The following is a 15656-nucleotide window of genomic DNA, read 5'->3' as shown; positions in this document are numbered from 1 at the left end:
CTAACGTATTATGATTAACACCATCGGATATACCCTTAATGTTAAATAGAATTCTATTTCCTCTGACTATCATTTTTTTTTGTCTTGTTTAATTTTAAACCAAATATTCCGTCTCGTCGGTCAAATTACCCTTGCCTTAATGCGTCTGTAGGGGACTGCCTGAAAGTAAATGTAATGTCGACTCAGCATCACCGTCCTAAGGCAAAATGGTTTCTAGTCATTCTAGGCCTGGGCTACGCACAAATGCTCACGTAGTCCACTTCAGATTCAGAATGCGCTGGTGTGAGACGTCATGTCACGTGCTTCAGCATGTTAAATTCATAGGCAATTCAATTAATTGACTAAATATATGAATAGACTAATTATTTTGGCCATATAATTCTGTAACAACATTAGTCATCTATTTCATTATACACATGGATGAATGACTTCTAAAACAGCTGCGGACATCACGAGCACACTATCATTGCTGCATAGCTTAGCCTATGCCATAGCTATAGAGCCTATGAAGAAACGCTCCTACACGGTACACGGTGTGCCAGCACAGTTGTGTCTAGTGTCCTATAGCCTACTATAGCATCCAGATCTGCCCATCATCCATCTAGAGTTTCCATGGCAGCCGTGACCGTCCACTCGTTCCTCGTCGGCTCTTGTAAAAATCGTTCCCTGGCGGAGAACGTGACGTCACGTTTCCAGGGAGACTGAGCGGGTGCACGTGTCTGGTATAAAAACGAGAGGCGTTGCTTGAAAGCAGAGCACACTGCAGCATCTTGTTGGAGGTAAGTGGAATAAATCGTTTGAACAGTATTTAATTTATGTCTGGTCAATATTGTTTCAAAACTGTAGGCTATTAAAAACGAATAACTATAAGCTTGGTTCATTCCGCAGTAAGACGGATGTGAACGAATACAATGGGAAAGGATGCGCCCCTCGGTTGGCCTTGTCGCAGTAAAGATGTTATGTAATCTAAGGGATTGACTTTAACTTGTTCTCTAACCACCAATTACCTCGGTTAGGTAGGTAGGTCAGACTCTTTGAAATGTTGCGTTATATTTTACACTTATTATTTGGGTGTTAATTCAACGGATGGCATGGGACACGTGTAACTTGATACCATCCGAGTTTAAATGGTGAAAGCTAGCAACATTTTGCGGAAGAATGGTATCTCGTGACGCAACGCAGTGTGAAATGATAAAGAATAGTATTAATATAAGAGTATGTATGCGTATTACTGAATACTAATATTGAAATGCATGATATACAAACTAAATAATAGTGTGAAGACGAAAAAAAATGAATGGATGAATGAATGGAAATGCTACAAGTTAGCAAATTCGGTAGGTGCCAGGCGCACCTCGAAATAATTCTGAAATTGCCTGGAAATGCCGGAGGATCAACAAGTACGAGGTCCAAGTATCTTAGGGTATATGCCGTATTAGCTTGTACCAATGAATGTCGTTTTGTTTGCCAATATCCACAATGTATCATAAAATAGGCCTAGTGTTATCGATTCAATTCATCTTGATTCACTATTAAATTGAGCGTTGCTAAACTAACATGATTGCTGTACTACAATAACGCAACAAGTAAATGGCACAGGCTTCAGTACTGAAAAGATGGAAATGTATCCATCATCGGGCATTCTGTCTTTGATGAAGGTCAAGGTCAGTGTTGCTAGGCCAGAAAAGATGCTGCATTGTGATAACGTTAACGTTGTAAACAACTCGCCCAAAGCTATTCATGTCCTCTCTCTGAAATGAGCAGTTATTGATATTTTTCCGAAATATTTTAAGCCACTTATTGCTCGGCTATGGGAAGCTGTTAGCCGGCCGGGAGCCCTTTGTCTACGTGCTCAGCATCATGTAGCCTACACGGATGCGCATGCTTTGAAGCAGATTCCCTGTTCTTTTTTCTCTTTACGTTAATGTTCGATTTGACTCGATTGCGTTGCTCATGCGTTTATACAGTCTATGATTTTAAGTAGCATAATTACTCATTCATTCCTTCCTATTCGCGATCTGACAGTGTTCCGCCCTCTTCCTGTAGTTTCTGAGTTGTCACATTTACGTCATGCTATCAGCTCTAGCTCTCCGGAAAGCTGATTTGGGCTGAAGGCAGATCATATTGGACAATCATTGATGCAGAATCCACTTTTTTAAAATGTGTAATGCTTATTGATGTAAAGCTTTTAGACTGGTAGGCACACGCTGAGGCCTGTTAGGAAATCTGTAACACATTTATGTAAAATGGGCATCAAAAAGAGACCAAATTATCTCCTTTTTGAGATACCTTTATTTTTCTTGTTGGTGTTTATTCTTGTAGAGCCCAAACTGGCCACTGTCCCTTGCTAGGTGTCAGTTACCTGCAGTGTGACATAGCAGTGTGCACTGCAGGAAGATTATATGAAGGATACAGGCCACGCCTCCCTGGCTGTCTCTCTCTCTCTCTGCTCAGCAGTTAGCAGGCATAGTCATCTGTGTCCTGGGTTTACCATCACGGTCAGACCGTCCTATAGACCAGCTGGGACATTAATATGAATATGCATTTCCTATTCCTCCTTGTAGTTGCCTGAAATGATTATATTTCAGATGTTGTAATGTTATATGACATTACCTTTGATAGTCAGTGAATGTGGCATATTTGCTGTAGTAGCCTTATTTTGCTTTGTAGTTTTATACAATGACATTTGCCATAGCAGTATGCTCACCATTGCATACTATGCAACTGATGTGTAAGTAACATGGTATAGTACTGTTACATCACATCTGTATTGTGGTTTGCATCGGATTGGAATAAACTGTAAGGAAAGGAAATATCAAAATATAGTAGTTTTGTCCACTGCCTGTCCATGTTCACAAATTAGGGCAGATTTTGGTCTTTTTATGAATTGCTCTGTGAAGTAATTATCTCTAAATATCTCAAGTTGTCTAAACACAGTGTACTGGCCTGCCATGCCTCACAGACTAAACACAGCATCCTGTTTATAGTAGAGTATTATCCTAATTAGACCACAACAGTAGTTACAAACCTAACTCTTAAAGCTAGGGCGTGGCTGTGACAGCACCTGTAGATGTACGCCATGAATAGAGGCGCTAAGCATGAGGCCTTGGTTGGGCTGGCCTCCTCCTTCCCAGGCGCCAGACTGTCACTCGTGTGTGGAAAAGTACTGGTTTGTGCTTGCAAAGAGGAATGTAGGAAGTGAAAGTGAGTCAGAGTGGTAGGTGGTTGGTTGCCCAACCGCTCTCTCTCTGTCTCTCTCTCTCTCTCTCTCTCTCTCTCTCTTTGGTATTTAACTATTTAACACCCTTCCTCTCTCTCTATTGTGAGGAATTGTCTGTCCAGCATTTTGTTTGGTTGGTTGGATTGTCCTATTTGGATTACCCTTTTTGATAAAAGGCTCTGCATGACACAGCACTTCCTCAAAATGGCGTCGCTCCTCTGAGTCTGCAGACATGCGTGGTATCCTGTAGCGTGGTGACTGGCAAGGACACAGTCACTCACGCACGCACGCACGCACGCACGCACACACACACTACCCACACACACAAACTCTTCCACTGCAGCCATCACCTACGACATCATTCATTAAGTATAAATGAGACAAAATTCAACCGTCACCCTCTGAAAGCATTAAATGAAGTTGCACTATTTTTGTCCTATTGTTCGGTTTTTGGTCCAGCAGGCATCTGTGATGCCCTGGGGGGATTGACCCAGTTAATCCGGGCTCCCCATTTCTCTGTCGTCCTGTTTCACAGAGGGAGAGACGGCAGCAAAAACAGGGCTGGGGCTGCAGCAGGCTTTTGTGTGGCTGGTTGATATGGGGGGGTGGGGGGGGGGGGTGAGGCGTGGCATGGTTTTAGAGGTGAATGCAGTCTGTGGACAAATTGATAACGCAACAAGGGAAGTATTCCAGAAACAACATAGCCTAAATCAAATCAAACTTAGTGAAAAATGTATGGAGTTGTACAAGAATGATTGTTAACAAAATGGTTATTAGGCTGCTACTTCAGTTAATAAACACCACATGGTGACAGTTAAGTGGTGGTGCACTGGAGCACGTGGTTAGCACTTGATTGGAGGGTTGGGGGTTGGGAAGTGAATGGCTTGAATTTGGAGATACAGAGGTGGACTACTGTGTTTTGGGATCATCACATGTCCACCTAATAGGAGTCACCATCCTTTGGCTGTCACTGCCAATATTATGCAGATTTGCACTTCAGTGCTGTACCGATTGGTTGGTCTGCCCACAACAAAGAATGTCACTGGTCAGCCCGCATTTTTCACCAGAGCAAAGAACAAGAAGGGACTGTGTTATGTTTCAATACTGTTGCGTACATGCAAACAAAGGGATGCACTCACAAAGTGGAGGCCTTTTGTATGCCAAAGAAAGAGTTGTGAAGTGCGAATGAACTTCAATTATTAGAGTGTGAACTCTTTCAGCAGCACATGCTACTATTCACTTTTAGACTTCCGTTCTAGTCTACCGCTATCTAGTCTCTCTGAAATAGCCAATTACAATAAGGGAATTTCAGCTTTACTTGCATACTACATTATATCAGAATTTAATAGTATAATTACTATAATTACCACGGGCAGCCGTGGCCTACTGGTTAGCGCTTCGGACTTGTAACCGGAGAGTTGCCGGTTTGAACCCCCACCAGTAGGCACGGCTGAAGTGCCCTTGAGCAAGGCACCTAACCCCTCACTGCTCCCCGAGCACCGCTGTTGATGCAGGCAGCTCACTGCGTCGGGATTTAGTGTGTGTCTCACTGTGTGTGCAGAGTATGTTTCACTAATTCACGGATTGGGATAAATGCAGAGACCGAATTTCCCTCATGGGATCAAAAGAGTATACTTATACTTACTTAATTATAAAAGTGGAATGCTATTCTGCAAGTGAAGACAAATGGAGATTTCTGATTACTCCCAAAACCTTGCAGTCCTACATTGCTCATAGATACACCTGTCCAAAGATAGGGAATCGCAGATGCCTCTTGGTTGGACATCGTGCCAACTGTGAGCTAGAGTCTTTGAGCCAAGTTCATCTAGGGCGCTCAGCTCAGGATACTTGGGCTCTTTAAAAAGACCTTGCAATCGTTACTAGTGAGATTAGGATTATCCAGATGGGTTAGGTGCCTCACAGTGCTGTGGAGCTTCACCCCCCCCCCCCCACACACACACACATACACACAAACACAGATTAGGAGATTATGGATGGGGATGTCTTCCTCACGGGCAGATGCAAGGGCAATCCTTTGTGTCCTTTGTAAAGCTCAGTTTGGTTCCACACAAGTGCTGCTGCTGTATTTCTTTGCCTCTTTGGCAGTCCTTTGGTGTATGGAGAAGACATTACATCTCCTGAGGGGACTCCAGAAGGCTCTGTCATACAGATCCTGCATCCTGATTCTTGTGTGTCATGGATTGCCTTGTCTCCCATTGCAAACATTTTGCAGTGTCATGGTGCAGGGGTTGTCATGTGAGGTCCTGATTTAGCTCCTGAGGTGCTGTCCTGTTTGGGGGTAGAGGGAGGGTGGTACCAGGCCGCAGTTCTGGGTGCTAGACTGCTAATCGGATAGAAAAGCCATTAAGAGAATGGTGGCTGAAGTGTTAGCGTTCGATTGGTCTGGGGGACCCGGAGCCTGAGGGTGGTGGTCACCTCGGTGCAAACGCTGCGTGAGCTCTTTCCATCGGCGCATGGATCGCTCGCCTGTCCTTGGAACAGGGTGTGTAAATTGGGTAAAGGTGACTGGTAGCTGTGTTCCTCAGTCAGTGGTAGATGGCAGCTGGTTGTGTGAAGTGGACACAAGTGGAGATCGATTTGGCCCGAGGGTTTGATAAGATAAGAACAAAGCTACACTTGGCCTCCACATGAGTGCATGCTGTGTTAACATGGCAAATGTGTCGGATGGTGAAGTGAGTTGCCGTGGGCACTGATGAGAGAGATTTTTGGTTTTGTAAGTGTTTTACATTGAGGTTTTGGTACGACAGTAAAATGGAAAAAGCTCAGAATATGCCAAAGTGAAATGAACTGACTTTTGGCCTGCCTGTGTCATGGGTTGATGGGGAAACTGGGATTGATTTTAAAGGACCCTTTCAGACAGTTCGATTGGACCTCAGTCCACCCTGCACACATATCCAAAAACCAGCAAATGTCGAGACAAATCAATTAAGTTCAAAGATAACATTAACTTGCTATGCTAATGGACTGGTGCAAAAGCAATATGCTGATATGATGTCCCCAGATTGTTGAAGAGTTCACTTAAAGGTCACTCTTAGTCCCCAGTATTCAAGAGTTTTCTTAAATCACACTGCATACTGTTAATTTAAAATCATATAGGTGTGATTGAGGCAAACGCTTCATCAATTGCATGTTACACATTGGGTCAAAATTCCTGTGGTGTCCATTTGAATCATTCAACCCTTGTGGTTCATCCGACTTCATCATGTTCTAGTAACAGTTATGCAAAGAGTTAAATCAAGAACCCCAAGCAGTGTTTTTTGTAACATCTCTTGCAAGACGTTGTGCCACTGTAGGCCTGTTGATTTTCTCAACATTACACTACGCTGTAATTGCTAATGATTGTGTTTTTTTTTTTGAGTATATTTTTGGGCTTTTTATGCCTTTAATGTGACAGGACAGTAGAGAATGACAGGAAGCGAGTGGAAGAGAGAGTCGGGGTGGGATCCGGAAAGGACCACGGGGCGGGAATCGAACCCGGGTCGCCGGCATACAGTGCAGGTGCCCCAGCCAGTTGCGCCACAGCTGGGGCCATGATCGTGTTTTTTGAGAGATTGTGCTAAACATATTGCAGGGTCATCCTGTTAGAATTTTTTCACGCTAAATCAGATTCTGTATGTTCCAGTTCTTAGCACAGAATAGTCCAAAAGAAAGCTTTTTCTATCTCTTTCGCAAACATGAGGACCTTTGCTTCCTGTGTCCTTGCCTAGGTTCCTCCCATAGGTTCCTCCCCCTTCCTCTGCTCTTCCCCATCTATTGGCACCTCCTTATAAGGGCACTGAAGTTAAATATTTGGGTTCAAATCTTTCCGTTTAGCTTGCTGATTGCTTAGCCACATATCCTTTCTCTATCTGTAGTCTTCCGCCTACACGCAAACCATGTTTCTGCATGTAGCGCATAACTTCAGTCAAGGCCATCAGGGTGACCTTGCTTGCGCGGTCTTGCTTTCCTTCCATTTATTTCATTGCATAGTCTGCAAAATCTTATATGCCTCCTGCACACTACCCTCAGCCACCACCACCAACCCCCCTCCCTAATAAACACCTGAACACCAACCCCCCTCCCCAATAAACACCTGAACACCAAATCTGAGTTTTGTGTACAATTCCAGGGACTAGAGGAGAACCAAGACCCCAGCAGCACAGCTTATAGAAAAGTTTGGGCGGTTGTCTGGAGCATACAGACGTATGGACGGGAGTGTTTTTTCAAGCAGGTTCCAACAGGCTGCGTGTCTGTGTGCTGTTCTTTGCTAGCTGTTCCATTCCTCTGGATGGCTCACAATGGGCTTTTGAGCTCCTGCCAAGTGCACAAAGGAGGCTTGGCATGGGTTCCCTCGGTCTTGGACCTCCCTGTACAGCATTCTAAACAGGTCCCTTCAGAACAATCGAAGCTCCTGAAACCATGGGCTGTGCTGCCAGCGACACGCCTCTTAAACTTCCACTCAGAAAAGGGGGTGGGCAACTGTATTTGGACTTTATGCCAATGTTTAGGTTTAGTCTTACCAAATTCCAGTTTAGTGTGAAAACACAGATAATGTTGAGATTACAGCACTGTTCAGTAATGGCTGAATCCATCATTCTTAGTAGCCTGATAATATTTAAGATTGGTATGTAAATGTTTTTTTTACTAATATTTATTTATTTATATATATATATTTATTGTGTGTGTGTGTGTGTGTGTGTGTGTGTGTGATAATGTTGAATACTTTTCAGTGCAACTGAATAGTATTGTGCTCAGTATTGCATAGATCCACAACAGCGGTTGTTATTCTCAACACAAACCTGAGTACAGACAACAACAGTGTGCGGTGTCCCAGTCTGTGGGCGGCACTCCCTGTCCGTGTTGGTTGTCTTTGTAAACTGACCCTGAAACCAATCTGAGGTGACCTCCTCTCTCAGTGTAAAACTGATCATTATGGTGAACAGTTGAATCATTGCCTCTTTCCTCCTCTTCTCCACCTGCAGAGCCACCACAACCACGACCCACTAAACCATCATGTCAGATCTCTGCGTTGGAATCAATGGGTGAGCCGCCTCCTCCTGCACACGCACCGCACGACAGGATTAAAAGCCTAATAGCTTTTACCTGTGCACATGGAACATGGGGTCCACATCTCTTGTTACAGTGAGCCATGCACTGGGGAAAGTCGAAAAAATGTAATGGAAACTCATAGATGAACTCTTACTCATTAGAGATAGTAGCCTGGGAATACCCATGCGAACCTTTGGGAAAATTGGGATTTGCTCTGCGTGTCCGTCTGGCCAAGAGGCCATTGAAGCTCCAAAAAACTGCATTTAAAATGAGCGTTTTACATATGCCAATCATATTACAAAGGCCGCTGTCTCCAGAGCAACTCGGGGTTAAGTGCCTCACTCAAGGGCACAAGTGTGGAAGCCGCAACTCTCAATTACAATTGGGAAGGTCTGCGTGCTAACCAGGCTATATAGATAGACCCTAAGTGAACGTCATGTGCGCAATTGCATCAATTACAGCAGTTAAGATATTTATGCGTAGGTGTTCAGATCAATTCTCAGCTACACTGGCCCCTTCAGTGGACAGACACACCCTGCTGAACATGCTGCCTAAAACAGAAGCTGTAGCTTTACAACCAACTGTCCTTCCAGAAATTTGAATGAACTACCTTACTGTAGTAAACACTACCGATTGCTTGCACAAGAGGAGTAGTGAGGTCCAGCCCTGAGGTGGATAAAATGGATGGCAACGATGCCGCACTGCCCCCTCCCATGCAGACCAGTGTCAGCGAGAGGTAACAAGATGGCAGGAGCCAGAGAGCAGGTCCCTCCGGGGTGATTATTACAACAAGATTACACCAAGTGGGATGAGCAGTAAGCCCACCAGAAGAGTGTGTGTGTGTGTGTGTGTGTGTGTGTGTGTGTGTGGTGGGTGGGGGGAACCTGCACGTACACAGAGATGAACTGTTGCGCACGTGCTTAAGGACTGAAATTGCATAACTTGATGCCCATGTAGAGTCAGTCACATATGGACTATATGGACTAGATTAACACACATGTACTATACTTGCGTGTCTGGGCTCGTGTCACTATCCTATTGGTATGACTGAAAGATTTAACAGATTCCTCTATCATACATAGATAGTTTGCACTCTTATTCTGTGTAGCCTAGCTGATAGCGTAGTCTCACATCACATACAGTTATGGGTGTCCTGCTGCCACAGCTCCCTTATCCCTTATTATATCACTTATCTTAGGAAGGTTTAGAGTTTATACTGAGGGTTAGTTTAAACATGGGCATTTTCAGCTTTCTAGCCAAGTTGCACCACAGCTTCAAGTAAGGCAAGGCTTTACTAATTACTAATACGGAGTTTCTGTAAGACTGCTGTGTAGTGTATTTGATTGTCTATCCTGCACACTCATTTGTGTCTGTGCACACAGTAGGGCTTGGAACCAGAGGGGCATAAGTGGCATTTCACCAACTTCATCACAGGAGGGCCAAAACAACACCAATTTGTTAATTGTGTTCAGTGTTAAGTCCTTTAGTTTTTCACTAATAACTCTAGAACTGCTTTCAAAATTATTTTCTCCTTTTGACCGTAGAAAGAGCTGATTAAGAGCTTATATTTGATCTCAATTTCTTTCAAATGTCACTTACGCCCCTCTGGTTCTCACCCCTATATACCCAGGGGAACCACTGGAAAATTCCACGTCCAGTAAACAGCAGCCCCACGGGAGGTTACATGCAGCTGTTGATGGCTAAGAAACACAAAGCAAATCAGATTACAAAGTGCACTACAGATAAAAAAATGATCATTATGAAATTATGATTGATTAATTGAAAATAAGTAATTGTACATTACTAAGCAGTTATAGGCTTGTACACAAAATGAGACAAAAAATACTGAGATGCGAACACAATGATCTCAGCCATATGCTGTGCCAGAAAATTCAGACTTTGTAGTCTCTACTTTGTCGAGCTTGTTATTGTGGTCATGGTCCTCTGAAGGTGAAACGGTGAGTAACTGTCGTTTTTGTCTTTGATTGTGCGCAGCTTTGGCCGTATCGGCCGCCTGGTCCTGAGGGCCTGCCTGGAGAAGGGCATCAAAGTCACCGCCATCAACGACCCCTTCATCGACCTGCAGTACATGGTGAGTCTGCAGCACACTCACACGTCACCCTTCTACAAACGCCAGACCCTCCACAACCCACACCTATCACCCTTCTACCAACGCCAGACCCTCCACAACACACACCTGTCACCCTTCTACAAGCAAACACCAGACTCATACATCACCCTTCTACAGGCAAACACCAGACACTTGATTGACACGTTGTGCTGTTCAGTTTTATTACCTCGCTGTGCACAACATGATATTTTTTTTACTCCTTTTACAAAAACATATCAATTATGAAGCAGTTATCCTGGAGGTTAGCATCTGTCAGTGCTATGTTATAGTAAAGTGGATGTTTGACACATATTTGTTGGTTTGTTTTACGTTTGTTTCACAGGTCTACATGTTCAAGTATGACTCCACCCACGGCCGTTACAAAGGCGAAGTGAGTCACGATGGCGGCAAGCTGATTGTCGATGGACATGAAATCTCCGTGTTCCAATGGTGAGTAGCCTAGACTGTGCACCTGCAGCTCACTGTATAAAGGCCTCGTATTCTAGTATATGTGCAAAAAATATTTGGCACGGGGGAGTGCAGGTAACAGTGTAACAGATAGACCCTGCAGTTCTCACTCAATATATAGACAATGTATAATATATCCATTGTTTATATGTTGTCATTGTCTATTTACTGTATCGCTACAGCAACACCAACAGCCTTAAACAATTCCTTGCGTGTGTGAAGATGTAGTCCTTGGTGAATAAAATCCGATTCTGATGAATCTTCAGTGGGTCCTCTTGTTTACCAATGGCACCTGATCTTCTGCTATCTTCTTCTCCCATCCAGTATGAAGCCAGCTGAGATCCCATGGGGTAATGCTGGTGCCCTGTACGTCGTGGAGTCCACTGGTGTCTTCCTCAGCATCGAGAAGGCCTCTGTGAGTTAAGCCCACCTCCAGAACCCAATGCTATAGCTTAAAATAACAATTAGCAAACAGAATCCTCGCTTACTTTGAGCTTAAATACTACAATTCCAGTGTGTTTCATAGGATAGCTCATACACAGACCATCATTTGTCTCTTGTTTTCAGCCATTCATGAGTGCAAGTTGTAAAAATATATAGTTGTATAAAGCATTACAGAGGTATCTATAGATTTACTCATATTACGAATATGTGATTATCATCATGACTGTATCTAGTAGAGATGTTTTAGATTGTTTAACTATCTAGTAGAGATGTTTTAGATTGTTTATATACTGCAGGCATTGTGCTGCTGTGTGCGTCCATGTGGTCGCAGCTTAACTGAATAGTATTCTGTTGTCCCTACAGTCTCACCTGCAGGGAGGAGCCAAGCGTGTGGTTGTGTCCGCCCCCTCCCCCGATGCCCCCATGTTCGTGATGGGAGTCAACGAGGACAAATATGACCCATCCAGCATGACCATCGTCAGGTTAGCACATAGCCATTTCCCTTTGTGTCCCAATGCGAATAAGTGTTTATGACTTACGTGTATCACTTGTTTATTTACCTACTGTAATACCTCTCAGCCTGTCGGAAGATGATATGTAGGTTTTTAGAGGGGCTATAGCTCCACAGATTAATAATATGTGCTATAATTTGGTTTCATCCACAGCAACGCATCCTGCACCACCAACTGTCTAGCACCTCTGGCCAAGGTCATTCATGACAACTTCGGCATTGAGGAGGCCCTCATGGTAAGAGATAGTCGGTGTGCGTGTCTGTCTGTGTGCATCTCTGATCATATTTTGTGGATATGCGTGAATCTTTTGGAGGATGTGTGTACCTACCAACATTTAGCATCTTTGTTGTCACAAAAGTACAGTATGTGGATTACACAAAAGTATGTGAATTACACAACTACGTAGAATGTGTTTGTTGTCCAGGACAGGTGTTTTTGCTAGTTTTAACTGCTGTCGTTTGTTTTTTCTCTTGCTCTTTGTCAGACCACAGTCCATGCCTACACCGCCACCCAGAAGACCGTGGATGGCCCCTCTGCTAAGGCCTGGCGCGATGGCCGTGGTGCTCACCAGAACATCATTCCTGCCTCCACCGGAGCTGCCAAGGCTGTTGGCAAAGTCATCCCTGAGCTCAACGGGTCAGTATGTGGCCACCCAATAAACACCTTCTAATTTCCTGAGCTATTTCTTCCATCTCGTTTCTGTCCCATTGTGGACTGTGGTAGAGCTGTTATAACATGATAATTATATGAATGCATTGTATGTATGCATGTATCATTGATTTTTGACATCCCTAAAAACAAAATGGGCTTATAGACTTGAGGACACTGAAACTAAATGCTTCCTCTTCCCTTCGCTCTGCAGCAAACTGACTGGCATGGCCTTCCGTGTGCCAGTGGCCGACGTGTCCGTGGTTGACCTCACCTGCCGTCTGTCACGGCCCGCCAGCTACGCTGACATCAAAGAGTCTGTGAAGAAGGCCGCACACGGGCCCATGAAGGGAATCCTGGGATACACAGAGGACTCCGTAAGTTAGGAAAAAGTTTTAGGAGTGTTTGGATGTGGTTTTGAGTGTCACATGGACCCTAGTGTAATAGTTATGTGCTTGTGTCTGTGCGTTTGTGCCTCATAGGTTGTCTCCTCTGACTTTGTCGGTGACACCCACTCCTCCATCTTTGATGCTGGTGCTGGAATTTCCCTGAATGACAACTTTGTCAAACTCATCTCCTGGTGAGTCACCATGCACTTAATTCATCTTTTTTGATACCATGATCACAAGAAAGTCAGTTAAAAATCCCTGCTGTTTTTTTTTTTAACTCAATCTGCAATCTGTGGCTCTGTTTCAGGTATGACAATGAGTATGGCTACAGCAACCGTGTCGCTGACCTGCTCTTGTACATGCACACCAAGGAGTAAGCTTCTGCCTGACTCCCCACCTCCACCTTAGAGAAGAGGCGACAATGGGACCACCGTTCCTCCTTCTACATGCACTCACCTCATAGTTCAAGCCATAGTGCCCCCACTCTAGCACTCCCTTTTCCTCTCCTCCGAAAACTCTACAAGGCGTTTTTAGTCTCTGTAGCAGTCTGTGTGTGAATCTTAGTTTGTTCCTTTTACAAATAAGTCCCACTTGGAGGCGGAACTTTTGAATTGGCAGTATTTGTGTCTGTGTCGCCCCCGCGAGCATTGTTGCTGTAGATGTTTCCATTCTGGGTGTTGCCATGTTATATTGTTGTTTGAGATTTAACGGTTAAAAAGAAACGATGATGGTCAACCTGTAACGTGATTAAAGAGGAAATCTGAAATAAAAATGTTTTAAAAATACAAAATATACTTGCTCTTTGTCCTTTTATGTGCTTGTCATTTAATGTGATCAAATGAATCATACAGTTGAAAATGAAGTGCCAGTAAATGTTTATTACTAATACAAAGGTCTTAAATGACATTGTGTCTTTTCAAGCTTTCACTACTACTCAAGGATTAAAGTTCTCCGTCGTAGGACGGATTTCCGTCAATTTGATTTTAGAAATGTCATATTTGAGATCGATGCTGATCCGATGAGAAAAAAAAAATAGGAGGGGGGGGGGGGACTATCACCTTTGCTTTTCCTTTTTTAAGGCAACTACAAATATTAGGTCCGATGAATTAATGTGTGTGATGGTAAATGTTTAAAGACCTAGTAGTGTTCTTGAGAACTTTCTGTGTCTCAATCAGTGACCGCTCAAGAAGCCTACGTCAGCCATGAGTTTCGCTTTGTTTATGTTGTAGCTACACTTGTCTCGGGCGTTTGCTTAAAAAAAAAAAGAACACGTATGGAGGACTATAACGGTCTAAAAGTTGGATTATAGTGACACATTAGAGACAGCTGATGAGGTTGGCCAATCCTTTTTTGGATATGATATTGTGAGCTCTATGTGCGAATTCGGAGAAGAAGCGTAGGCTGTGTTCTTTCCGTGCATCAATGTAGACAATTTCTTACTATCGCGAAGTCTTGTCAGGGGAGTTCATTTATTTTGGGTGTCACCTATGACTTGAACAGATAGCCTGCTATGCCACCCGATGTAGGCTACTATTATTGTTACAGTTTTTAATCAATGCAACTAACATTATGTGTAAAGCGACGCAATATGAACCGTAGCCTATGCAATTTATTATCCCGGCTGTTTTGACATGTACAACAATGTTTTTCACAATTTGCGACGGAAGGTTTTGACTGAGCGTGTTAGCATAAAAAAACAAAAAATGTCACTGTCATCATCGCGAACTGTTGAGTAAGGGGGTCAGTCTGTTTGTGACGCACAGACAGCCTTGTAGCCTATTTTGCTTAGGCCTCACTTTTAACGACAGTAGGTTGAGTGTATGTTGACAAAAAATAACCATACAATTAAAATAGTCAACTTAAAACTTTGCTATAAAATATTATTAATTTATAGCACAAAACCATAACCAGTAGGCCTACCAGAACCTCGCATATTAGCGTCATGATTTGTGTGCGTCTATTTGGCAAGGCCACTAGCTGTCATGGATGCGTTGCTAAAGGAAGGCAAGGCAGGTGTCAAAAGTTAAAAAATAAATGGAGATGGGCAGCTGTTGGAAACGGGGGAGAACTAACAAGCCATGGTGTAAAGAAATTAAAGTGCCAGGGGTTTGCTTTTGCGCGGTTCGCTGCAAGAAAATTGTTTATGGATGCAATAGGAAAATGTTTTAGCACGCCACCAATCAGAAGACCGCCATAAGGTTAACGTTCGTGCACTTCAGGACATCTTCCCTACCTGGTGCAACTAGCCACCACGACAGAGGTAGGCTACGTTTATCTATGGCTGACCGTTTTTACGTTTAGAAAGTAGGCTACGCATGTTCTTTCATAGCGCAACACGACCTGTCCCTCACCATATCGCAACCTCTTGTCAACCTTATACAATCTGTTGCTGAAGACAAAAGCACCGTCTCCAGATTGTCGTTATCAAATGCGCAGACCTCCTGCATGAGCACACACAGACTGAGAGACTGCTCATTGGAAAACTGAGTTGTCTGTAAAACTCAAAATTACCATGTTTTCATTAAATGCGGATGAGGCAACAAATGGAAATATGAACAATATCTAGAATGTTCTGATTCGTTACTTTGATGAGGAAATGGGACGTTTTGCAAACTTGATTTTATAGATTTTACTTGGTGTTGAATTGCATATTAACAAGAAAAAAATCTCCCCTTTAAACACTTTTGGCCTGAAGTAATTAAATTAGAGTGTGTTAAAGCCTTTCTACAATATTGCTGCAGTAGAAAAGAACAGCAGTGGCTAATCAGCAATGGTCAGGGATGGTACTAAAATATATTTTTGTTCATCAGGAAAAC

General features: G+C 43.5%; 1 protein-coding gene across 1 annotated transcript; it reads left to right on the top strand.

Annotated features, from left to right (window-relative positions):
* Nucleotides 1-726: 726 nt before the first annotated feature.
* On the top strand, nucleotides 727-13630 carry gapdhs (glyceraldehyde-3-phosphate dehydrogenase, spermatogenic). The gene is made up of 11 exons (XM_076280756.1): nucleotides 727-779; nucleotides 8203-8262; nucleotides 10265-10361; nucleotides 10723-10829; nucleotides 11172-11262; nucleotides 11655-11773; nucleotides 11957-12038; nucleotides 12288-12439; nucleotides 12666-12828; nucleotides 12934-13031; nucleotides 13148-13630. The coding sequence occupies exons 2-11, from the start codon at nucleotides 8234-8236 to the stop codon at nucleotides 13215-13217; spliced, it is 1008 nt and encodes a 335-aa protein (XP_076136871.1). The 5' UTR covers nucleotides 727-779; nucleotides 8203-8233; the 3' UTR covers nucleotides 13218-13630.
* The last annotated feature ends 2026 nt before the right edge of the window (nucleotides 13631-15656 follow it).

The sequence above is a fragment of the Alosa pseudoharengus genome, unplaced genomic scaffold (genome assembly GCF_046254945.1).
Source record: "Alosa pseudoharengus isolate Yale_2024_CS ecotype anadromous, Long Island Sound unplaced genomic scaffold, YU_APseudo_1.1 YU_APseudo_1.1_scf_12, whole genome shotgun sequence".
Lineage (NCBI taxonomy): Eukaryota > Metazoa > Chordata > Actinopteri > Clupeiformes > Clupeidae > Alosa > Alosa pseudoharengus.
Note: the sequence above shows the minus strand (reverse complement) of the source record. Positions and strands in the feature narration are given on the sequence as shown.

What these genes read in the sequence shown, in the direction of transcription:
- gapdhs (XM_076280756.1), top strand. Translation starts at nt 8,234, where the DNA reads ATGTCAGATCTCTGCGTTGGAATCAATGG. An exon ending in GAAATCTCCGTGTTCCAATG is followed by an intron (nt 10,830 to 11,171) that starts GTGAGTAGCCTA and finishes TCTCCCATCCAG; the next exon opens with TATGAAGCCAGCTGAGATCC. An exon ending in GCATTGAGGAGGCCCTCATG is followed by an intron (nt 12,039 to 12,287) that starts GTAAGAGATAGT and finishes GCTCTTTGTCAG; the next exon opens with ACCACAGTCCATGCCTACAC.